Source organism: Lucilia cuprina, chromosome 3 (genome assembly GCF_022045245.1).
Source record: "Lucilia cuprina isolate Lc7/37 chromosome 3, ASM2204524v1, whole genome shotgun sequence".
Taxonomy (NCBI): Eukaryota; Metazoa; Arthropoda; class Insecta; order Diptera; family Calliphoridae; genus Lucilia; species Lucilia cuprina.
In genome coordinates this window covers 65,034,085-65,061,992 of record NC_060951.1, presented here as the reverse complement: position 1 = coordinate 65,061,992, position 27,908 = coordinate 65,034,085, and the positions used below count along the sequence as shown (strand labels likewise).

The 27,908-nt window shown below is 26.3% G+C and overlaps 1 protein-coding gene across 4 annotated transcripts in view; it reads right to left on the bottom strand.

The window, feature by feature from the left end:
- The window catches only part of LOC111674948 (venom dipeptidyl peptidase 4), a 269,708-nt gene that overhangs the window by 161,883 nt on the left and 79,917 nt on the right, over positions 1-27,908 (bottom strand). Inside the window, exons 1-2 of one of the 4 annotated variants that reach the window (XM_046946148.1) lie at positions 8,448-8,941; positions 957-962 (exon numbers count right to left, since the gene is read on the bottom strand). The exons of 2 other annotated variants lie outside the window; for them this stretch is intronic. In XM_046946148.1, coding sequence (XP_046802104.1) covers positions 957-962; positions 8,448-8,558 — 117 coding nt within the window. In that variant the 5' untranslated portion in view covers positions 8,559-8,941. Of the gene's footprint in view, positions 1-956; positions 963-8,447; positions 8,942-27,908 lie in introns of those variants that run through there. One more of the 4 variants, XM_046946150.1, reaches the window with a different exon arrangement.

Below are 27,908 nucleotides of genomic sequence, written 5' to 3'. Positions count from 1 at the left end.
GGATCGTGCTTCGGTCCACCGGTTACGTCTCTAGGTGCTGTTGCCGACTCAACAGAGCCATAGTAGTGTGGTTGTTTTACAACGTGACTACTTTGGCAAGAGATTAGAGATGACTCCAGCAAAGTACTTGCGCATGGTACCGGTCATATCCAATGTGCAAAAATTGCCACCTGCGTCTTCATTGAAGACAAAGGGGCGATGGTAGACCGTTCTCAAGTCTACCCAGTGGATGAAAAAGACCACCGTGAGATAGGCCGACACGGCAGGTGCTCACGTTAAACTATCGACAGTCTGTCAGCGAGGCACGTAGGCGTGACATCTCCCATATCAAGAATATATTATTATGCAGAGCTAGAAATTAACAATTCTATAGGGGCAATTTTATGTGTAAATTAAAAACAAAAATCTTAAACATATCTGGAAAAATATTGAAGTTAGAATACAATTCGCAAATTCGTATATATGATTATACAAACAACATTGAAATACATTTGTAAATTTGGGAACAATATGTATAATTGGGGAAACAAAGCCCACAGAAACTATTAAAACTAGAATCCTCAAATTTTGAGCGAAGAACTGGAAATACAAATAAACTTTTGGAAATAATATGGTCGGACTAGCAACTATATATGAAATACAAAATTTTATATATCTGGAAAACTATAAGAACTAGAATTCTGAAATTTTGCATGAACAACTTCAAAATGAGCAAATAAAAATCTATAAGAAGGTACTTTTTAGTTCAGTAGTACAGGGAGTTAAAAAAATGCAAAAAATGTTTAAGAGTGTCCTATCGTATACTTTCGTTCAACAAATTTCATTATAACTTAACTTGGATAAAGGTAGCAATGTACCAAGTATAACAAATTTTATATAAATAAATTAATGTTGACTTAAAAAAAATTACTTATTTTAAATATTTACAAACATTTATATAAAAACAATTAACTTACCGTATGCTGCTTTTTAGGTTGTTGTTATTGTTGTTTATTTTTTTCGTAGAAAATTGATTTTTAAATCACAAATACCCGTTAGATACACATACAATGTTAAGCGCACAAGTATACACACATATATTATTTACAAATAAAGTGATTTAATTAATTTAAATATTTTATATTTTTAAACGTGTGTTATTTTTTTTTTTTTATCAAATATTTACAAACATTTTTTTAGTTTTAGTTGTGGTTTGTAGCATTTTCGTTTATTTTCATAGTTTTGTGGTTGTTTATTATTTCGTTATTTTTTTGGGGGGGAATCGACAAAAATTTACACAGAAAAAGAAAAAAAGAAAAATATATATTTTGTTAGTTTAAATATATTTAATTTAAAAAATATTTAATTTAAATACAAAATATTTAATTAAAAGATTAAAAAGGGAAAATACTAAAAAAGTAATAGATTAAAATTCGTTAAGTGTAGCAGGAGAGGGAAAAAACAGCTTAAAATATTTCAACTACTTTTAGGAAAATGCAAGCGAAACCACAAACATTATTAAGCAAAAAGATTATGGAAAAATGTTTTTGTTTATTATTTTTGTTTTAATAAATATTTATAGATCAAATATTCATTCATCTAAGTAGAATTAAAATGTGTATGAAGTAAAGCATGAGGTTAAAAAAACAAACGAACAAACAATTTTTCTAAGCAGCATTAAGCGGTAAGAATGATATAAAAATATATAAAAGAAACATTATTTAATAAGTATTAAAAATATACCTACTGTATATAAATATTTATACAACAATATCTACTAGTTATTATTAGAAATATAAATAAATGTATAAAGAATTTAAAGATTAAATATTTTTCAGCAAAAATTTATAAAATACTTTGAAATCACATGAAAATGTATGCAAAATATTTAAGAGAAATATTTTCCACAAATATTTTTAAGATTTTTGTAAATATACCCAGCAAAAACTTGTATGGACATCATTGCGTCACTTAAGACAGCTACTTACAACAAACGTTTACAACTAAGGAGTTAGAAGCCACTGTAAGTCCTTAGCTTAAAACAGTTTTTGAAGTAATATTTATATTGCTTTTAGGTAATGAAGAAAGTAAGCAGTAGTCATTGAACGTTATTTTATTAATATTTGCTGGGTTATTTTATAGATTTTTATTTATAAAAAAACATTTATTTGACTTTTTGCTTTTGTTCAATATATCCTAATAGCCAGATTATAGCAATGTATATTTTATTTTTTTTGTTTTATTTTAATCGTTTAATAGAATTAAATTATAATAAATGAAGCAAGCCTGCTGTGTTTAAAAACTCGTTGCTATGAATTGGAAAAATTCTTTCATGATTGATGAGTTTTTAAAAACGTTAGTATATAACATGCATGATTTCAATGTTGCAAAAAAATATGTTTATTTTATTTTTTTTTTGTTTGCAATGCATGTATGTATATTTATGTAAGTTTTAACGTACTTCCAAAAATATTTTTGTTGTTGTTTATGTTGACTATATATCTGAAGCCACAGCAGTGCATTAAACATACCTTCACTGGGGCTGGAGTTTTGCAATATTAATTTTTTAATTTATTAAAAGAATGTTGACGAATTAGTGACATTTTTTGAATTGGAAAATTCAGCGCTTTAGCAATTGTTGATATCGAGAAATACCACGGTACCACCAGGTCAATTTCTATACTTTTTTAATTTTCAGTCCGTAGTGTTGTAAATAGTGCAGTCTACAGTGAAGTTTACCGTATAGTCTAAGGCCTATCCATAGTCTAGTCTATAGTCTAGTATATAGTCCAGTCTATAGTCTAGCATATAGTGTAATCTACTCTATTGTGTAGTTTATAGTCAAGTCTATAGTCTAGTTCATAGAATATATTATAGTCTAATTTATAGTCTAGTATATGGACTAGTCTATCTTGTGTAATTAGTTAGTTAGTTATTCAGTTAGTTAGTTAATTAGTTAGACTGTAGTCTACAGCTCTTCCTTCATAATAAGGCTAATTAAACCCACAACTCTCAATAACCATGAGTGATGTCAAAAATATTCTGCGACAGCATTTCAAAAACAGAAAAATTAAATTACATTTTAAAAAGAAATTAAACTTCTTAATCTCATATTCTAGATTTGATTTATATTCGCATATATTTTACTAAAAAGAAACCAATGTTGTAAAATTAATAGCGATAAAGTCAAGTACTAAATAAATTTACTACCATTCTGATATCACATTTTTGTTTCTTTTTAATTTACTTTCATCTAATATCGTTTCAAAATATCAGTAGACATTTGCTTTTATGTTCTTGCAATTTAGACAAACAAATTAATTTTCATAATAAAACGAAAGTTAATAAATAAAAATATATTGACAGTTTGATTTGATGAGATGAAAGATTAAAACTTGAATTTATAAATTATAGAGTATTAATTTTAAAAAGTCTTTAAAGGAAGCAATATTCTAATACAAAAGCAAATTGGAATATATGAATTAAAATATTTTTTTAGCAAACAAGCCTAAGGCTTCCATTTCAGGACTTAAGCTATGTATATATATAATAATTAGTTTTTATCCTTTAACTCCAATCGGAACAGTATTTGTTAGTTTTATACAATTATGCTTTGATTTCAAAGTAAAATTTTAATAAGTTTTTAGCAAGTGTTACAAATAAATAAATAGAAAATGTAACACATACTATAAATAAATATATACAGAAAGACCGCCCACCTTAAGGCCAAATTTCAACTATATTTCCAAAGACAACTAAACAAAAGCCTTTATAAATAATAGAAAATTTTATTGACATTTCCCTAAGTTATACCTAAGACAATCTTAAAGATATTATGTATTTTTGTTTTATCAAATTAATTTAAACAAATGACAGGAGGCATAGGAGCTGTTGTGATTTAATTATTTTTATAGCGTGTATATTCTTTCTAAAACCATAATAGCCAATTTTCTTACACAAAATTATATTTTTTACTATACAATTCATAGGAAAATTTTAATATGAATTAAACCACCTTAACGTATGCGTAATAAAACATTGCGTTTTATGCGTATTAAAACGTATACGTGCTGTTGCACGTAATCTTATATGTTGTGTTAAATGACAAAACTTTTACTAGGTATTTTTATGTGTATGTAGTAAATTTTTTTTACAAGATTTTTATATTTTATATGTTAAATATATATAAATATACATATGTATATAAAATCATTTAAGGTAAATGTATTAATTTTTGTAAATAGCAAATATGTTGGCAAATTGTTATTAAAATTAATTAGATAACAACAGGGATTATTGTATAGCTTTTAATCCATATTTTACTCAAAATATAACAATGTATATAAAAACATATAAAGTATGTAATTTAACATATAATTTAGGAAATTGTTTAAATTTTTTTACTTTTTAAACTTAAAAAATTGATTGTATATGATTTTATGTGACTTTATAAAATTTATATTGAATTTTTAAACTTCTGAATGAAGTTAAAAAATTGGTTTTTATAAGTAGACATAGAATATTACGAAAAAAGCTTTTGCAATAAATATTTATAAATACGACCGTTTTTATTCTTAGAGTATTGAACATATTTTAACCCTAAAATATAAAAAAAAAACAAACACAAAATCAATATTAAGTTATATTCTTTCTTAGTTTTTCTAGCTTTAAACTTAAATAGAAAATCCAAAAAGTGGCTTTAGGAAACAAACGGAAATCAAATTTGCCAAAAGCATGAAAAAAGTAAAAAACCATCATCGTCATACCAGACTTAAAATAAATTTAAAAGGATAGAAGATGGAAAATCTCAAAGGTATTGGAAATGAAAAGTTTGTTAAAGAAATTTTCGTAAGTAAATCAAATTTATAGAAAATAAAAAGCAAAAGAATAAAATAAGTTTCTTTGCTTTAGCTGTATTTTAAATTGGCAAAAACAAAAAAACTTTTCAAGGAAATGGGTTCTTGCTTGACGACTAGCATTGGCTAAATGTACTAGTGCTTCTATATATGTGTAAGTGTCATTTAACTCTATTTGGAATTTGACTAATTTGATATCAACAAAGTAAAGTTGATTAAATACTTTTATATTTTGAGGAGTATATTTATTGCCTTTAAAATTTAAAAATGAAAATAATTTAAGTTAAGTATGAAATGAAGTAACTTAAAAATTTCGATTTTAATGCTATGAAAATGTACTAATAAATAGTAGTATTTCTTGAGATCTTTTATTGTCAAGTGTTTTACAAATGTGCAAGTGCTCTTTAGATTTTCCACATCTAATTGAAATCCTGGATAATTTATGCTGGTTTCTTTGATTAAGCTAATTGAGAATTTTGAAATTTCTAAAACCTTAAGGGTTTGTTAAATATTGACGAAAAAATCTTTAACTATTTCTTATGTCTCATACACATACATACATACGTATGAGTACTGATGATTGAAAACAGCTTTGCTCGTGCATTGTTCACTTCATATGAACTTGTGTGCATTTTCCTTTTTCAACTATTTATACATTTTTTGCTATCAACAACAAATTCCTCAATTTAAGGTTAAAAAGTAAATAAAACTAAATTTTTACCTCCAACCCTCAATAAAGAATTTCAATACTTTCCCACTCAATGGAAGAATTTTGTGTACTCTACACCTTTTTATTGGAACGGTGTAACTAACAAACTAACAAAATATCTATCTATCTATTTATCTATCTATCTATCTATCTATATATCTATCTATCTATCTATCTATCTATCTATCTATCTATCTATCTATCTATCTATCTATCTATCTATCTATCTATCTATCTATCTATATGTCTATCTATCTGTGTATATACCTACTTCCAATAGAATTGGAAGTAGTTGCAACGAGTATGAATGTATTATAAGTATTGGTAAGAGTTTTTGAATATTTGTTGCTTGTTTCTTTGCAGCTGTACTCAAAATAAAATTCAAACATTTTATAAAATTTCATAAAGTTTTAACATCAAAAAAGTGCTGCAACACATGTAAGTATTTTGCAGAAGGGGAGGGATATTATTTATGTTTTCATTTTATTTTGTACGTACAGAATGTAAGTACATACATGATGTTTTTAACAGAAATAAAATCAATACAAATATAAAGATAAATACATATTTGAAAATATTTATATAGTCATATTGATCAAATATTTGACACTATTTGCGGAATTTGTTCACAGTTTCTAATATGACTTCTGTGAAGGCAGTGTGCAACAAGAAATAAAAATGTTGTCGTCATATTTTTTATTTTTGAATAGAGATGTGATTATTTATTCATTTAGTTAACGTCAAATATTTGCTTAATGTGACCATAATCTTAAGAGTGTGATTTCTTTTAAGAGTGCACTTTCGAACTGTTAAGGGTGCTGTTTCTGTTTTTGAATATTTTCTATTCTTGTACAAGTGCATCAGTTGCACTCGAACTAGACTAATATGTTTGATAATGGGGTTTCAGGTTGTAAATGTAAAAATACAAATGATTATGAGAAACTTGCAACTGTAATAGCAGCAGCAAACTATTTTTACGTTAAGTGTGAATAATAAAAAAAACTAGTAATAAAACTATAATAGTAGCAGATGTTGAAATATGAAAAGTTTTCAAAATAATATTTTCGTGTTTTTTTTGCCATGAAATATTAAGAGATTTTGTTTAAACATTGATTGGTACATTAGAAATATGATGCGGGTGTATGTTTAAAAAAACATAAAAGTGATTTTTGCTTTTATAGAAGTTTTTAAATCTAACAATTTTTAAATCTGAATGAGTGACGTTTTTTGCTGTGGACATATGATTGATAGAAGAGTTTCACAAAAAATTCTACTGCAACTTAAAAACATTTGTTAAATTCATGTTAAACTAAGAATATATTTAAAAGTACCCGGGGTGGTGGAATCTTTACAAATCGATTTAAACATACTAGTCTAGACTTGACAAAAATTAAACTTCGTTACGAAATATTTTCTATACTGACTTTTATTGATATTGATACAAAAATTGACTTGGATTCAGGGTTATTATCTATACGAAAATTTTCTGCGATTCGAGGTAATATTCTGTAGTAAATTGTCTTCGATTTGCAGTCATTCATGCAATTCGTAATTATATTTTTATGTGATATTTGTCTTTGATTTATAGACAAATTTTATAAGGAAGTTGCTTCGAATCGGAGTAATTTTTAATAAGAAAATTAAAAAATCTTCGGTTCGAAGTTGATTCTTTAACAAATTTCTTTTTAATTCAAATTTTATTTTTTTTTTTTTTTTTTTTGGGAAAATTCTCTTCTATACAAAGTCTTTGTCGGAAAATTGTTTTTGATTCGAAGTCATTGTCATCATTTAATTTAGAAAATTGCCTTCGGATCGAAGTAATTTTCTACAGCAAAATTGTCTTTTATTCGAAGTAATTTTTCTTTGATTGAAAATCGTTTTCTGAAGAAATGTAGTCTTCTCTTCGATGACATTTTTCATTAGAAAATAAAAGAGATTAAAATTATTTCTTAATGAAATGTTATATAAAACGACTCAAGTCATTTTCAGCACTTTCGAGTTAATATAATTCTACTCTACACCACAATATGCGGAAGGTATTCTGCGTTTGTGCTGATGTTTGTAACACCTAAAATAATTCTACACCCACCTTACCGATTGCCATACAGAATCACTTTTTCAGATGATTTAGCTATGTCCGTCTTCTTGTCGGTCCGTCTGTCTGAGTTTCAATTTTCAAGATAATTTGCTGAAATTTAAAACATATACTTTTTAATCGGTTAATTATTTCGATTAGCCCCCATACAATCGTACTCCAGGGTTTTTCAGTTTATAATTAATTTTTATTTTTCTAGTGTTCTGATTTATACATGAGATTTATAAAACGCTCTACTTCGGGAAAATGTATAAATTAAGTTTATTTAAAGTTTAATAATTATTGTAATTCATGCATAAAATTAAAAAGTAAAAGTAAACGTAAAAAGCAAAAATTTTTTTTGTACTACCTTGAGATCTTTAGAGGAAAAAATAGGTGAGAAATAAAAAGAACATTTGCATTGCAAAAGTTTTATAGCAGCAATGTACGTACACCTACACTGAGAGATAATGTTGTTAAAAGTTGAAAATACAAAGTGAAAGTAAAAAAAAGTTGTTTTTTTAAGAAAGAAAAAATATTCGTTTTACGCTACAACGAAATGTAACACTCTATTAGCTAAAGAAGAAATGTTAAAGTAATGATTGATGTTTTCAGCAGCAGCTACGTATTTGAAGGAATAATGATTTAATTAATTAAAGTTAATTTACTAATTAGTTGCTATTTAGTTGGACAAAATATAAAACTAATTAGGCATGACAAATTCTATAAGGAAAAGTTTTTTTATTAAGTAGTTTTACAAATAAAATGAAATATTAATAAAGAGTAGGGGAAAAAAGAAAGGAAAAGAGCTAAAACAAGTTACACTTACCCCAATGCGTCCCAAAAGCAAAGCATCCATTTCACCACCATTTGCGGAAACAGGCACTGTTGTTATAACGGACACGGTAGGTTCCGCCTGTACACTCAAATCAACCGACATTTTGGCTTAAATAATGTTGACCTTTTTTATTTTTAATTATATTGTGCTTTGAATTTTTTCGATTGAAAAAATTTTATTTAGTTTATATTTTTTATCTTTCTTTTAGCAGGTATAAAAATATTGGGTTTTAAAAGTTTTATTATTTTTATTTGGGGGTTTTTTAACTTGAGTTAATCATAAGATTTAACGTTTTTTTGGTTGTGTGTGTTTTATTTAAATTTAATTTTAGTTTTAAACTTTTTGTAGTTTTGATTTGTTAGTGAAGTGATAGGGATCAGGATATGTTTTATTGTGCTATGTTTACTTAAAGGTTTCAGTTTTCTTTTTTGTAGACTTATAAATAGTTTTATGAAAGTTGTTTTGTGTTTTTTTCTATACAGCAGCTATAATTAAAAATTTATTTTTGGTATATTGTTTTATAACAAATTTGTTTATTATAAAGTTGTCAATATTTTAGGGAATAGAAAACTAATTACTATTTAACTTAAGTTTTAATATTAAATTCAAAATTATATATATATTTTCCTTTGGAATAAATATTTTTAAACTAAACATTTTATTTCGTATTTGCTTACGTTTTGAACTTGATGAATAATTCAAATGAAAATATTAAAGTTATATTCATAAGTTTGGCATTGTATTATACCATTTCATAACTTTACTACTTTTATAGTTTTAAAAAATTCTAGTTAATAAAACCCTTTTAATATTCCATTAATTTCAATGTGATTATACTTGTAGTTACAGGTTTTCAAGAACATTTTTTACTTGAGATAAATTTTCGCATACAATATAACCTTGTACCATATAATAATATACAACATTTCAAGGTAAAACCAAATGAGTTTACATTAAAAATTTTAAAAAATTAAATATTATTATTATTTTTTTCTATTTCTTTAATAAATGTAAATATCTGACTATTTGGGTGAATGCGTTCATATACACATCCCTCCAAACATTTGATAGTCAAAGTATTTTCATGAGAAAAAATGTTTTTGATTCATAGTCATCTTCTATAGGAAATTATTCTGTATTTAAGATATAGAAAGTGCAAAATAAAATACATAAAAAATACATCAACAAAATACTTTCGCATTTAAAATTTGTACAAATTCTCCGCATAATTTATGACCATACAAAATTTCAATAAATAATTAGGTCAATATATATTGTTTGTTTCCAAAATTATATAAAAATGTTCTTTTGTTAAACCGCCTTAAAATGCCGGCTAAAAAAATTTGCCATTAAAAAGTCTTTCTAACAAAGCAAATACCTCTAAACAAAAGATAAAGAAAAATTAACAAACTACGTTAAGAAACCAAAATAGAATTCATTGTTTGCTGTCATTAACAATTATTTTATGAAATAAATCACCAGGAAAAAATAAATAGATTGAAGTGGTAGTGGCCATTTGAAAAATGACCAAAAAGGCAGACCTCTTACATTTTATAGACAAAATTTTTTGCGTCTTTTCTTCCTTGAAAGTGGGCATAAAAAATAAATACATAAAAGATTTCCTTTATTTTATTGCTCTTTTGTTAACAAATATTAAAGTACTATCAGTAGTAGGAAGAAAACTTACCAGATTATGACCACAAAAGCCTCAATTCTGTGCAAATCAAATAGGACCGCAAACGTGAAAACACATTTTTGTCTTTAACGTTTTAAGAGTATTTCTGAAGTGGTAAAAACCTTTTTATGTTTAAATAACAACGTGGAAATTTTATTTTGTACATTTGTGGAAATTGTTAAGAAAGAATTATAAAAAAATGTTTGGTACTTCGATGATTTTTTGTAGCAAGTGTACAGTGGTTGGCAAGAGATTAAATAGTATGATTGTTGAAGCAGAAATATATAGAATTTTTAAACTCCATACATAAAATAAGTTCTAGTTCTAGTCATAGTCTAGTCATAGTCTAGTCATAGTCTAGTCATAGTCTAGTCATAGTCTAGTCATAGTCTAGTCATAGTCTAGTCATAGTCTAGTCATAGTCTAGTCATAGTCTAGTCATAGTCTAGTCATAGTCTAGTCATAGTCTAGTCATAGTCTAGTCATAGTCTAGTCATAGTCTAGTCATAGTCTAGTCATAGTCTAGTCATAGTCTAGTCATAGTCTAGTCATAGTCTAGTCATTGTCTAGTCCAAAAATTAATAAAATTTCCACTGTTTACAATACTTAAAATGCAATGTCTCACTATAGTTTTAGTTCCTTCAAATTACCGAGAAATAAAATATCCCACTATAAATACAAAATGACAGGATGTGTATTTCATTTCATCTGAGTATAAAACGAATACAAAATTTTCCAACTCTAATATGGCGGACGGATGGTAAAAGAACAAAGAAAAAACTCAATTGAAATTCGCAACGCTATAACGCTTAAGGACATTTTCCATAGTTACGTTATTGTCAATGAAACGGAAATTGAGAGGTTTTTACAATAAAAAAGGATAAAGCTAAAAGTAAAAGAAAGGATAAGAAAAGCAACAAAAAGATCTAACTAAATAACAATAATCCATAGACAAATAATAACATAATACAATTTCTGAAAAGTACAAGAAAAAAAGAAAGAAAAAATAAATCCTGCTAATATAATATTATAGTAATTTAAGACCTTATTACTTACTTACTACTGCAGGGATCAACAAATAAATTCAATTTCTTTACTTAATTCTTTCAAGTTGATTTATGCAGCAGCTATACAACATGATTGACTTGATTAGATTAGTTGAGAAATCTGCCTAGATAATTGCTGACCCTAAAATTATTTTTGTCTCTTTTGCATGACACAAGCTGTTTGCTTGAGCATTAACCCTAAAGCTGTTTGGACTTATGAGCAGTTTTAGTTTAGTTGGTCAAGACACATTCATATATTTTTGTAAATTTTTGCAGGTTTTTCTGTAATTTGCTGTAAGCTCATATGTCTGACTTGATACTTTTTATTTCATACCCAGGAGATTTGTTAGAAAAATACAGGACATTTATACACATATTGGCAAGGATTATTATAACAACTCAGCATGTAGAAAACAACCCAACAGTTTTAGGAGAAGCTATTTATGACTACATATATTTCGAATTCTTTGGTGATACAGGTAATCAGTGATTATTTTGCGAGGGACAGCAACCACAAACTGCAAGGTTAATAGACACAAGTACATGTGTGTACAGCACACAATGTAAGTATGAGTAATCATACTGCATTATACTCAGTGCCATAATTCTAGGGGTTTTAACATTGTAGCTAAAATAATTATTTATTTTAAATTTATTTAATGTGTAGTAATTTTTACAAATTTACTGTTTTAATAATTTATGTTTTTTCTTCGAATACATAATTGATTGTTCCTCTAATTATATTCCCAAGTATTTATTTATTTCTATGTTTTTATTTGCAAGTATTTCTTGCTAAGTTTTTCATTTTCTCCTTTAACTTTTATAATAAAAAGTTTTGTATTTCAGTTATTTTTGTTTTGTTTAGTTCTATTTAGTTGTAAATATAAAGTCCTTTGTACGTACATTGACTTGTTGGAAGGAGCATTTGTCTAATTTTATGTGACATTTGTGCTGACACTCAAGTGTTTTTGTATTTTATGACTACTCTTGACTCAACACGCATTTATCGATTACAGAAAAACAGAAAAAACTGTATTTCCCAAATGTGGGGAAGGAAAATATTAAATACTAAAAACTTATGCGTTGACAAGCCACAAATGACTTTAATAGAAAAACTAAATATAATATTGCAATTATTAGGGCGTTCTGTGCTAAGTTTTAAAATAAATATCATTTCTATAAATTCGACATAGTCTTGTCTTTAAAAGAATAAATACATTTGACATTGAACGAAATCTTATATAACTTATGACTAGTACGACTGTTATTACCACATTTGAAAGTGTAACGCTTTGGAAGATTATTTAATTTATAAACACTTGTCTATTTTAAAAATTCAATATCAATCAAATAACATTTTCATAAGAAATTCTATATTAATCTTTAATACAATAAAATATTTAGATTGAAATATAAATAAAAATTGATATGTTTGTCTGACAATAAAATGAAATGGCATTGACATTTGAAATTAATTTTCAAATTCTACTTTTTTGTCTTTACCACATGACAGCATAGAAAATCAATACATTAGAGAATATCAATTGAAATTTGTAGCAAAAAACAATTTATCTCTTTTAACATAATGAATTTATGAATTAATAAAAAAACCAAATGATAACTAAAATTATTTAGTATTTAATACATTTATTGAAATTTCATAATCGCAATGGTATAAAAAGCTAAAACCAATCGTTAGTGTTTTTTTAATGGGATAAATTAAATTAAACTATTAAATCAGTTCAAATGTTTACTGCGAATGGTTAGAAATTTGAGAAAAAATATATGGTGATGGAAAAATTCATAAAAAATAAGATAATAAATAAATGAAAAATAAGCATTAATAAATGGCTTTTTAAATAAAATCATTAAGTAATAGTCTAGTCTTAGTGTAATCCTGGTTTAGCTATAATTTAGTCAATTCTTAATTTATCCTTACAATCCTCGTATTGAACGCATTTTAAAACACTTAACAAATTCCAAAATAATCGATGAACATACTTATTTTCGTTATTATTACAAGTTTCTGCAAAATTATCTGGCTTAATGGTAGTGTTGTATGTTGTTGTTTAATTAGTTTTGACATTTGTTTGTCTAAATTATTGTGCAATCATTTTCAATTAAAAAAAAAGTATTTGAAAAGCTTAATAAATTCTATAGAAATTTGAAAAAAACTAATGAAAAAGAAATTATTTAAAAAACTACAAAATACTCAACTCAATCATTTGTATATTATTCTAGCATGACAAGCTGTATATTATAAAGAATTGTTTAAAAATATATTTTTTTAATTTTCCTTAAATTAAAGTTTTCGTTAATATTATAGTTCATTTAGAATGCTTAATCCTCATTAAACCATATATTTTATGACATACGTATCTTAAGGCGTTTTCTTCTTTGTGATTTATTGTCCACTTTTTGGCCTTTAAGGGTTAAGAGTTAAAGCAATACAATTAAATCATTGCAATGCTTTTAGAGTTTTTTCTTTCTGTTTTCTTATTCTGCATTAAACATAAATTATCTGCAGAGATATGTACAAAAAATTATATATTTTTTCTTTTTGGTTTTTATAAGAGAAAGTCATAATTCATAACTTTTATTTATTTATAGAGAAAAGCACAATTTATTATTGAAATAAAATGTTAGAAAAATAAACAAAACCACAAGACAAAATGCAAATAAAATAAAATTATGCAAATTTTCTAGAACTACTATTATTATACTTACTAACGAATAAAATTTGACTATTGGCAATAATTCAATTCATGTCGACAGCGGATTGGATGAAATGGAAGTGAAAATAATGCTTCAACATAAGGGACTAAGCGCCAAAAATTTAAACATATGCATGACTAGACTATACTATGACTAGACAAGGCAAGACAAGACAAGACAAGACAAGACAAGACAAGACAAGATAAGATAAGACAAGACAAGACAAGACAAGACAAGACAAGACAAGACAAGACTATGACTATGACTATGACTATGACTATGACTAGACTATGACTAGACTATGACTAGACTATGACTAGACTATGACTAGACTATGACTAGACTATGACTAGACTATGACTAGACTATGACTAGACTATGACTAGACTATGACTAGACTATGACTAGACTATGACTAGACTATGACTAGACTATGACTAGACTATGACTAGACTATGACTAGACTATGACTAGACTATGACTAGACTATGACTAGACTATGACTATCTACTTCAAATTGTTTAAATGTACATACAGGATGCAGCAAAATGCTTTTAACCTCTTCTTATTATTTTATTTCACAATGTAATTTTTCTCCATTTTTTCATCCTATAAAAATCTACTTAAAAAATTTATTTATTTTACTTAACATTTCATTTTTATTTCATCCATTTTCTATTTATACAAAAGTAGTATATTTTGATACGTTTGGCATATGAGGACCTTGAAATTTTGTGTGTGTGATTTTTATTTCAGTTTCGTGTAAAGTTACACCATTTATTTATGTAGGTAGAGGAAGTACATAAAGGTGGCAAAAATGCAATGGCAGGAAGTGTATGGTTAAATATTCGCCTAGAAAGCATCATGTGTAATTTATAACATCATACTTTTAGGAGTTTTTCTTATTTATCATGATTTTTCTTATTTCCGTTAAGTGTCTTTACGGTTTCCGCGCCGTTGAGGTGTAAATGTTGCCAGGTTTTTACTGTAATCTCTTAAATAAAATAAATATTTTGCTTACATTTTTTCTCGCACTTTGATAAATGAAGCGTTAAATAAATATAGCGATTAAATGATCTTTTAATTCGTGGCAGAAAATTACAATTGCTTATTTTCTTTATATTTGATTTATTACGTTTCTGATTAGGATAAACGTTTAAGGCGGTCAAGTGTAGAGTGAAAATGAATTTAATTTTATATATTTTTTTAAGATGTATTAGCAATTTTATTAGAGCCTATTAAATAAAATATATAATATTAAATATTTTTTTAATGATATCTGTTAAAAAAATTAATTTTGCAATATTTTCTTAAGTTTACAGTTGAAGTCTTTTAGAAAAAGACAAGACAAATTTGTATGCTCTAAAAACTTTTCGTCAAAGAAATTTACGCTCGTTTAATTTGTAAAAAATCGTATAATGAATGAAACACTCATCTACATAGTTAAACAACCATTAACATTTTTTCTTTTTAATCGTTGTGATTTATTTTGAAGTGGTTGCCTCGTTTAAGTCCCGTTTAACATAGATTTTTTTTATTTGATTTTAAAGAAAGGGATATAACTTAGAAATAAAATTAAATAATTAAATTAAAATAACAATGATATGATTATAAGTATTTCCTGTTTTTTCTGTAACGCTAAAAAAATGATTCTTTTAATCCTTTTGAAATTAAAATTAAAATAAAATAAAAATTTCAAAATTTAAAAGTTTAAGGACTTTTTGTACTCTACAATACTAAACTGTTACAAACGTGTCAAAATCTTTAAGTTTGGGTTTTATGAACATCAGCATAAACGCATAATACCCTCCCCACTATAGTGTTGTAGGGTACAAACAATCCCAAGGAATCTCAAATATAAAAAAAAATCTACAAAATTTGTCTATATTTACAATAAATTCCAAAAGAAGGCCCCTTCCAAATACCGCTAAAATATTCATTTTTATTTTGTAGTAAAATTACATATCAAGAACGTGAACATTTTTTTTACTTAATTTAAGTTAAAAAAGAAAACCAAAAAACTAACAGTTGCACTTTAAATACATAAATTTTTTACTTAACTAAAGTTCTATTTGTAGTACAGTTTAACCTTGTTCTTAACTCATGTAGTAAGAAAAAACCTTTATTAATTTAAAACAATGCCTGGCAAATATGCATACACAAATTCGGGAAGCCCTTAAGGGTACCCTGTAGAGCTCGAACCTAGTCAATGCATTAACTAAGTAACATAATACTTTATAATCTAATTGCTATTATTAAAATAAAATAATTAGCGATTATCTTTTGGATGGGTGAATGATAATGTAGAATACCAATTAGCCTCTAAAACTATCGGGTTTAAATAAAACATCTAATGCACACAAAGTTTAATTCATTCTTCTAGTTTTTCACTTTAAATTACAACATCCGCAGACAATTGTGCCACTGCACAAAATGTTGTAAAAGAAAACAAAATAAAAACTACAAAAAATGGTTGTAAAATACTACCACTTGTTAAATATTCATTGTAAAAAAATAGTTAATAAACACAGATACAAATTATCTCAAAAATGCATGTAAAATGTACATGCTTTCATTCATTGTTGTTGGTTTATTATAGACAGGATTTAAGAAGGATAATATTTTTCAGTTTTTTTTTTTTTTTGAGTGGGGGGTTGTGTAGTAAATGCTAGCAATATATTTAAAAAAACTAAATATATTTCAAAGGAAATTTTTAGCATTTTCAAAAGTGTAAGATAGAAAAGTTGGAGTTTAAAAGGTATTTGAAATAGAGATTTAGTACCAACCTAATAAAGACAATAACATGAATTGTTATGTTTTGTCAAAAAAACAAATCCACTTGGAGGTCATTTTTGTTTTATTTTTGTTAATGATAAAACAGTATAAAAAAACGCATGTTTACACTTAAAGAATCTTTTACAAATAGTTACAACCGATACAATAGGTGACATTCCGGCTTACAAAAGTTTATTTCAAGAACCCGAATTTTGAGTCAAGTGAGGTCCACAACCTATCAACCTCTATAGAAACCTGTTCTAGATTTTTTCAAGTGTATTTTTTTATTTCAACACAATACAAATAAAATTGTTTTTAGTTGAAAACATTTAACAAATATGTTGTTTATAGTTGATGTTATTATTATTTTTTAAAACTTTTTACAAATTTCACAGAAAATTACAAATAAAAGAGACAAAATAAAAATCTCTTAATATTTTCATTGTCACATTCGTTGACAATGACTGAAACCATCAAAAAACTTAAGTAGTTATTGTGTGTACAGAAAAAAAAACAGAAAATTGGAAAAAAAAACTCAACAAAGTATATGACGATTCTTTGTAAAATGACATGTTGTGTTAATAATTATCACATCATTATTGTTAGCACAATCAACACTTAGAACAACAAATGACACAGCGAATGTTTATAATGTTTCTTCTGTCTACAGTGATTATAAGTACAACTCGTAATAATAACAATTAGTAACAATTCAGTTTTGGTTAAAGTAAAAAAAACTAAAACTCATTATCAAGAAAAATACAAATTATCTGAATTTTTGTCAATTTTTGTTTTTTGTAATCCACTTAAAACGCTGTTGGACTTGGAAATTGTGAAATGATATTAAGCTAAGAACTTCATCTAGATAAAATAAGAAGATATTAGTGAAATTTAGTGATTTGAGAATCATATTAATAAAGGATTTCTCAAATAAAGAGAGAATACTTATATTTCTCTGGCAACCCTTTCTTTTTAATCACCTTTACCAAAAAAATCATTACCCAATCTACTAAATGCATTTTGAAACGATAGATTAGGTCAATAGTCAAATTAAAACTGATTTTCAGTCATTTAAAAACAACTAACTCCGTACATAACGAGTTAAAACGAGAAAAGCGAAATTTGAGTAAATACTCAACAGCAACAGAGTGGACCACAAAAAACAAACCAATTTTCAATCAAAATATTGACAGAAACTTATACACAAACAAAGCTTATTAAAGCTGCTAATCAATCTGATATACACACAGAAAAAACATTAACACAATTTCAAACTCTTATGCAGAAATGCAATAATATTTTAGTCACTGTAATCATATATATAGTTGTCATTACTACATAAATTTTGAAAATGTATGTATATTGTCACAATGATTAATTTCTTTTTTTTATCTACATGAACATGATTGTGACAATAATTTGCATAATGAATTTAACTTAATCTGATTGGAACAACTGCAAATAAGTTTACAATTTCTAATGATAATCATGTTAGCTATACTGCCATTACCAAGTCCTTGCTTTTTCTGTGTGTGTGTATGTATGCATGTAAATGTGTAAAAGTATTTGTCTATGTACAATGTACATATAACCAAAACAAGGATATTTCTCATTAGGATGCAGCCTGAACAACAAATGCTGTACAGAAATAAATACTAAACAGGAAATTAAGTCAACATTTAAACTACGCAATTGAAAGGATAAAAAATAAACTCTTTTATATGTATGTACTTGCAGTGGTCGACAAAACAATGGAAACTTCTTCAAATATTACAGAAATGGTCGAAATTCTTAAATTATTGTAGATATATTATTTTTAATTATAATTAATTTTAATTTATTTAACAAAAAACTAAGAACATAATTAATTAAATTTAGAACTAGATTACTTATTATGGTACTGAAAAAAACATTGGAAACTTTTAATTTTTTTTTAAGACTCAAAAGTTATACTTGTATTTACCATATCTCAACCCAATAGAAAATCTATGGGAAATAGTAGTTCGATGATATTGACTTAAAAATTGTCCTTCTAGTTCTAATTGAAAGGACGATTTTTAGGATGCAGTTATAAGAGAGTAGATAAATTTTTCAAATAAAATTTTTGACACCATTATTTTTTCAATGCATCTCCGATGTCAAAGTAAAAGATACCCAACTATATTCTGAATTACTGACAAGTTCTGAACATTTTTGTGGTGGTGTAGGGTATGAAAAGAATACCATTCTTATTTTTTAAGCTAAAAAAATAATTGAACAATATGTTCATAAAACCAAATCAATTACAAGTAAAAACGAAAGGACAAGAGTAAAAAACTAGAAGGTTTAACTAATATATTAGAGTGGCTGTTCTTGTAGGGAGACAAAATAAAAAACTATATTCCACTGAAAATAAAAACTTGGTCTATTCTAAGATTACATTTCTTAAAATTTAATTTTCTTAAGGATTTTCGAATTCTTTCTTTCCAAGCAAAGGAAATGTAGAATTATATGGCTTTTAATGAAATGTTTGTCATTATCCAACAATATGTAAAATTGGAGGCTCCCTAATATGAATATAAAAACATACATACATATATAGAATGTCTAATATTTTTAAAACATTTACAATTTCCGCTTGATTTCCTTTAACACACAAAATAAAGATATTGAATTTAAAATTCGACCACAAACGTAAAGGCATGTTAAATGTCAAGAAGAAGAAGAAGTAAATAAAAATAGTCATGCTGACAAACTAAGTTTTACTTTCACACTAACTAAATCCTAGAAAAATCTTGTAAAACATAGACAATTTTCCTTTAGATATAAACGAAAACATCCGCTGCCGTTTTGCCATGTCATGACAAACGTGTTATTGACATTTTGTTATTATTTTATTATTATTTTTAAGTAACAAACATATTCACAAATATTTCAAATATTTATACCATAAAGATAAATGCAATTTTTGCTGGTGAGGTTTTTAGTTTATTTTTCACCATTAAACTTGTCACACGTTTAAAAACAATAAATAATAGAAATAGAGGGAGAGATAATAAAAAAAATAATAACAATTGAAAATTTATATATAAATAAAAAAATGCAAATAAGTTTTCTATAACATAGCCTAACTTAAACACATTTAAAAATTCAATAAATTTATATTGTATTTTAAAAGAAAATAAAATACTATGAATATTTTAAAATACCCTATATAAACAAGTTTCTCCATCATTTAACACATAAAATTGCTAAATCACAAAATAATATTATTACCTATTTGCCACACTTTAAAAAAGATTTATTACTTTAAATCCAGCCTTTCACAATTTTACTTAAGAAACAAAAGTCATACATACTCCCACCTCAAAATATGGAATATGAGACTGGAAATTGAAACCATGTTCAAATATCTACAATATGTCACGATTTTAGTTCGTGACTGCTAAATTGAGACACTGAATTAGGTTTTTGAAAGTACAGCAACAGAATCAAGTTAAACTCACGTTTCTAACATAGACCGGTTGCTCATGTTGTTGTTGTGATGTTTTCTTTTTCAGTACAGATGACTTGGCAACTAATGACTTTGACCACTTAAATCGTCTTAATTATTTTTTTAAAAAAGTTTTCTTCTAATTGTCTTGGAAAAGTAGAAATAAAAATTTTATAGAAGCTTACGAGGTATATACGCAATTATTGAAAGGGAGGAGATTAAAGGGAAAAAATGAATTTACCATCACAATTAAGAGGTAAATTTTGTTGGTTAGATCTTTTGTTTGCAATAATTAAGAACAAATTTAATTAGACTAATGTAGAAGAAAAGTCCCAGAGCATAAAATAAAATGTAAAGATAATTATAGCAATTAAGAGCACTAAAATAAACATTTTGTTAAATATTATTAAATGTCACAGAGTATTAAAGAGTAGTCATAGTCTAGTCATAGTCTAGTCATAGTCTAGTCATAGTCTAGTCATAGTCTAGTCATAGTCTAGTCATAGTCTAGTCATAGTCTAGTCATAGTCTAGTCATAGTCTAGTCATAGTCTAGTCATAGTCTAGTCATAGTCTAGTCATAGTCTAGTCATAGTCTAGTCATAGTCTAGTCATAGTCTAGTCATAGTCTAGTCATAGTCTAGTCATAGTCTAGTCATAGTCTAGTCATAGTTTTCTTTATACAAAATATTTTTATTATTGAACCGCCTTATCGTTAAAATATTTTAATTAAATTATTTTTTATTGTGTTTACTTTGTCACCTCTCTTTTCTTGAAAACAGTAAAACGTTTTAGAAACTAATAAAAGTGAACAAAACAAATTAATAACGATTAAACTGGCTACAAATAAACTAAAAATAATTTACACAGTTCATTAGGACAACGCCCAATAGTTTTCCAAGAAAATCCCTTTCCAAAAATATACCTTTTCAACAATAGTGATCCTAAGACTGGTTAAACATTTTTCCTTGGAAAATAATTATTTAATAGACCAGAAGTAAATCGAAGTGAATTTTAGATATAGGAAGTATTCCGAACTGTAGGGAAACAAAATTTGTGTTCTGCAGAATGTAATAAAATAATGTAAAAGTATTTGTAATTGTGTGTTAACAATTCATTTCGACTAAAAAAACTAAAACACTAAATAATAAAATTTAATAACAAAACACGTGAAAATGAAAGCAAAGATACCACAATTGTTCAATAAAAAAATTATATTTTTTATAAAGAGTCATTAAAAAAAAAAGCCGTAAGCCAAAGAGGACTCTATTATACATAGAGAGACCACACAAATAAAATAAAAAACTTGAATTGTTTTTGATTAAAGAGAACAATGAAAATTTTAACGGCACAATACAATGAAACATTTTTATAGCTTTAGTCTTACCCTGCAGTTATATTACTAACTAGTGATCTGTTCTAAAATTGCAAAAAACACCATTTTAGCTGAATTACTAATGTGTCTATACAAGTAGTTCTATTTAGTAGGTGATACTTTAATCACTACTTCTTAAATGGCTGGGTACATTCCGAAACACTTCGTTACACTCAGACAAACACAAACATATTTCACGTTGTTAAACAAAAGGAAATCTAAGAAGCTTTTCAATGTGAACGAAAAAACGTCGTTAGCTTTCTCCCACTCTGATTAAAATGTTACTACACAAAGAGGCCAAAATGTGTATTGATACTCGTATGTTTATAGTCGTTAAGCGTAAAATCTGCTTAAATTTGTTATGAATAAGGAAAGACACGAAACGCACAATTATTGGCCAATGCTTAATTGATAAGCCATGAAACAAATATTAAGGAAAAGCTAATTATATCCCTAAGTCTAGTCTTTAGGTTATATGGACTATGTACTAGAATATATTATATATAGACTAGACTACAGAGTAGACTAGACTATAGACTATACTATAGACTAAACTATTGATTAGACTTAGGACTAACTGCTAAAACGCAGTTTTAATCGCTGTTGTCATATCAAAATGTCAGATATGATGACAAAATTGTCAACACTTCTAAGATGCAAAATTAATTTCAAATAAAATGCGTTACTTTTTCTGGATTTTAACGATTTTCATTTTAGTTTACTTGGCATATAAAAATTTTGTCCAGAATTTTTTTTCGTATAAGAAAAACAAACACCATAAATTTAATGTTGGTATATAAATGCTCATAAAAATTTATATATCTCTGTTTACATAAATTTGTTTAAGAAAATTGTAACCATATTTGAGTTGTCGAGGGCTATTAAGATTTGTTGGGTAAACAAACTGAACTAATGAGTTTTTTTATTTTGATAACAAAATAACAATTTGCTAAAATGCATTTCAGAAAAATTTGCATATGTATTTAGCGTAACGTAGAATGTATCTAATTGTAAAAGTAATATTTAAAATATATCCGATTATACTTATTATACTCAAGCTTACCCTCGTATTTCTTGGTGTCGGCAAGTATATGTAATTTTTCCCTGTATCCTTGCTAAAATGGTGTTTATTTGATTTATGACGTAGTCTATCTCTTTTGTAGTAAATTTTTTTGGTGTGTTTTCTTTGCGTAAAAGTTTAATTTTCACTTTTTATAGTTGATGTTAAAAGTATGTGCATATATTAGGGTTGTCCCAATAACAGTTTTTTGTAGAAATCATTAATAAATCTGAGGCCCAAAAATACTCTCATTTTTCTCTCGTTAATAATAAAAATTGCAAATTTTTTGAGAACCATTGCGAAAAGATTGTAGACAATTTATTTTGAATATATTATAATGAGGCCAGTGTACTCAATCAGTTCAAACTGAGATCATTTAAAAATATTATTTTAATTTTTCTCGTATTTAGAACTTTGAAACGAATCGTTTAAGAGGTATTCCTACAAAAACGTAGTTACCGGGAAACCCTAATGTATATATATACTTAATGTAGTTGATGTTGTTGTCATTGTTGTAGAGCAATTTAATAAAAATAGATATTTGTCCGTAGATTATTAATGTACCAAAAATATGTATAATGTATTTATGTATCTTCTGTTTTTGCTTGTATTTTCTTGCTTGACTATAAAAAACAGTAGTGGCTTAACAAATAGCACACCTAAATTTAATATATTATACTCTATACTGTATTTTCTTAAATGTTACATTACATTTTTGTAGATTTTGTTTATATTTATTAACTGCACTATTTCTCTCACCACATCTATTATCTCATTTAATATGTTTTATCTATTTTTCTTTATTATACATTTATTATATGGCTTATTCTTCTTGACATGATTTTAACTGAAATTAATCCAAATATGAGGGATTTTTTATTATTTTTACATCATTTTTAGGTTATCTTTTTCAGCAAAAAATCATCTCCTAAAAACAAACACAAAGAAAAGCCTTTGCTGTTCTTTCCACAACAAACCAAATAAAAAAAATAAAGAAATTGCTAATAAAAAAAATTACATACAACAATATTTTTATGGTATGAAAAATAATGATAAATTAAATGTTGAATGAATATTGACAGTTTTTTTTTTAATTCTGCTGGTGCTTTAATTAAATGGCCAGGCTGCATCTTTTATTATAATTAACATCTCAACATTCGTTGCCAGAATATTGTATGGATTTGGTTTAATTTCTCTTGATAGTTAATATAATGTATGAATAAACATTTCGTTAATTTGCTGTATGATTTAATACTTAATTCATATTATATTAATAATTTATGGCAATAAAAGTTTTTTATTACACTTTTGTTATAAGTGAACATTTCTTATGAAATTTTTTTTACATTTTCAAGGTCATTTATGTTTAAGGCGAAAAAATAATAATTATATGAAATTTAACAATTTATGGTCACTAGTTGTTTTAACTGTCCCAATAAATATTCGCACAATCACGCTCACAGAGCTTAAGATATAGAAAAAAAATTCGATAGTATGTTACAGAGGCGCTTTTCAAAAAATATATATTTTTATTTGCATAATTTCGCATCGATTTGAAGCCATTTCAACAAAAAGGGGTTTTCACAAAACACCCCAATATACACCGAAACTAAAATATGTCAGCTTTATTTTGCAATTAGTGTTCGTTTATTTAATTTTTTCCAAAATAAAATAACAAACACTTTGAAAAGTCATTATAATTAAAATTCAAAATTAATTAACATTAAGCCAAAAACAAAACAAATCTAATAAACTAAGACCCTTTTAATTATTTTTATCGTATAAATTAAAATAACAAAAAATATTCAATTTCCGTATAAATGTCTAACAATTCCCTTACTAAAGCAATTAAACAGAATCCATTATTATCAAATCACATATAAAAAACAAATTAATATGCAGAAGCACACATATAAATTTGAATTTAAATTTTGAAATATTAAAGCAAAAAGCACAAATTTGTATAAATAATTCAAGGAGGCTGATGGAAAAGAATGAAATTTGTATAAATTAAGAGAAAATTTTGGCATCTAGAAGAAAAATAATCAACAAGTCAGTAAAAAGTTCTCAGTAGCTTTTATAAAGAATATAAGGATAAGGATGTCTAGTCTATAGTCTAGTCTATAGTATGGTCCATAGTCTGGTCTATAAGTCCGGTATTTAATATTTAAGCGAAATATTAGTTTAGTACTTTATAACCTACGAAAGTACTTTTATTGTTAGACTATATTTGTTAGTACTTTTTCAAAATTTAAATTTTCCATGCCTGGTAACAGACATATAAAAAACATGTCATAAACTTATAACAATTAAAACCTTGTTTAAAAATTAATAAACTTAACGTATTCATAATTACAATAGGTTTTTTACAACTAGAAAATGTTTGTATTACTTTTTCAACACAAAAAACACACAAACTTTTCAATAAAAACTGTTTTTATTTGAAACAATATATAAATCATTCAGTGGAATTTATAATTTTTATTGTTTATTATTTTTGGTTATTTAAACACTCATTTTTTTGTGTGAAAATAAATAAAACATGTTCAATGTTAATAGTAGGGAGACAGTAAATGTCCTCTTTGTTTTTGTGACATTATTTGCACAGTGTTAATATGAAGGTATTAATGTTTGTATGTATTTGTGTATTATTTTCATTTGGTTTTATTCCTCTGTTAACCCTGATGCTGTCAAAATGTTAGATTTATTATGTCAAGGTTATTTTACAGCTGAACTAATATGAAAACACAAGAACAACCAGTAGACGATAGACGACATTCTAACAAGTTGTTAAATAATTACAAACTACACGAGCACACAGAATACGTATGATGTATATTAATATATTTCAAAATAAACAAACAAACACACATGATGCTACATGCATGTCCATGTAAGTAATGACACTTTTTCCCAAAGTAATATAAACTTTGTCTATAGCACAAAAGGTAACATGTAACCGTCGTTTGATCATCTTGACTACCAATTATTTTGTCTATAGCTTAATGAATATGACTACATATGTGTTCAGAAAATGAGTTGTAAATTTGTTTTATGTAGTAAAAGACAATTTGAAAATAGTTTTCATTATTGATTGGTTTTTAAAATTTCTTTAAAATTTTAATATAAAATAGTAAAAAAATCTATTTTTCTGACCTCATGTTTACTGTATCCAACCATTTGCTATTTAAGGAGCTGGACATTTTGCGACAAAAACAAGTAAAAATATGTCAGTACAAAAGTAACGGAAATAATAAAACCATTACTTTATAAATTTGATACGTTATCTTAACTGCTATGAGAAGAGAATATGGTAAAAATTAAATCGTATATAAGTATGTATAAATGTAAAAATCTACTATTTATTCAGACTACGGAACACAAGCACTTGTAATGTTTCTTCATGAATTCATTAAAAGTTTTGTAAGTGAGTTGATGCTTTATGGTTTTGTTAATTTATCCCAACCTCACTTCGCTACCTTATGCCAAGTCAGGGATGTTTAAAGGATTTTTAAAATTGTTTATTCCTGACTCTGGTTATACTAAATAATTTCTTAAATTTTCATCATACAATCATATAGAATTATAGTCTATTGGGCAAGATTTTAAGCTATACTATAAGCTAGAATATAAACGCAACTGTAGACTCGACTATAGACTGAACTTTAAACTAGACTGTAGACTATAGAATCGACAATGGACTCAGCAATAGACACGACTAAATACGCGACTTCAGACAAGACTATAAACTCGACTATAGACTCGGCTATAGACTCGACTATAGACGCGACTATAGACTCGATTATAAACTCGACTATAGAATGGACTATAGACGCGACTATAGACTCGGCTATAGCCTCGACTATAAACTCGACTACAGACTAGACTATGCTATGCTATAGACTCGACTTAATACTATAGACTAGACCATTGACTAGACTATAGACTCGACTTTAGTCTCGACTATAGACTAGACTATAGATTATACCATTGACTAGACTAAAGACTAGACTATTGACTAGACTAAAAACTAGACTATAGACTAGACTGAAGACTAGACAATAGAATAGACTATAAACTAGACTCAAGACAAGGCTAAACTATAGATTATAATTTAAACTACATAATAGACTATTACCAACCCTGTGCCAAGTATTGAGTATTTATATTCACACAAACTCTCAAACAATCACACAAATTAATCAACATGAGCAAATCTCTACTCAATTAAAACTTTGGGTTTTAAACTTTTCATTGGGTAAGTGTTACATACATATGTATGTGTTCAATTACTCAAACTAACTAGCAGAAAACAAAAGTACATAAACTCACATAAATAGAAGTGTATGTATATAATAATTTGCAAAAACACCTGTGAGAAAACAAATAGGTGTATGAATTAATTTTATTTGTTAATATTTACACAATAATACTATGTTCAACAAAGTTTAATAGCCGGTATACGTTTTAACTTAGTTTTATTTTACCAAAAGCGTTGCTGCCTATGATAATTATTTCCAAAATTTTTTAAAACTATATATAGACTTTTAATTAAAATTCTTAAATAAATATTTAAGATAGAAAAACATTAATGACCTTTTTTGTATATTTTTAATTGGACAAGATGAAAACAAATTATAAAAAAGCATGCTTCAGCACCTCTGAATTAAAAGGTTTCTTACATGGAACTTTAATGTCTAGAGTTAATATTATATATGTATACAGTTTTTAAGCAAGACAAGTTTAGACCGCTTCTGTTGTGGACAGTCTGTGTATGTGTAGGTTTAAGATTTGTTTAATCTTATTTGTTAGTTTTTTTAACATGTTCATGTGCACATTTTTCATATATAATCTATTTATCATTCATACAATATATGTAGCAATTTACAACTGACTCTACATACATTTAGGCAAAATTATAGATTTACATTAAGGTGGCGCAGTTTCTATGGAGAAAAAAGGCTTTAAGATAAGGTGTCATTGAAGATAATAACAAACAAAAGTAAAAAAAACTGAAAAAGGAACTTGTTTATCCTTTTATTTTACGCCATCCTAATGTATATACATGAGGCCTCTTATATTTACTGTTGTTGTTTATGACGATAATAATGATTTTGATACATTGTCGGTTTACATAACAACACGAGTTTCAACCCTGCGATTCATAGAAAACTCCTGTCTGCCAGTTTTTACCTTTCTTTTTGTGGGCCACCAAAGGTTTGGGGCATCAGCGTCATTTTTGCAAAAAATGGATCACTTTCTCTGGATCATATATTGCAAATCGTGAGGAAGTTTTTTTAGTTGTTCAAAAAATATTTTAAATGTTTATATAAAT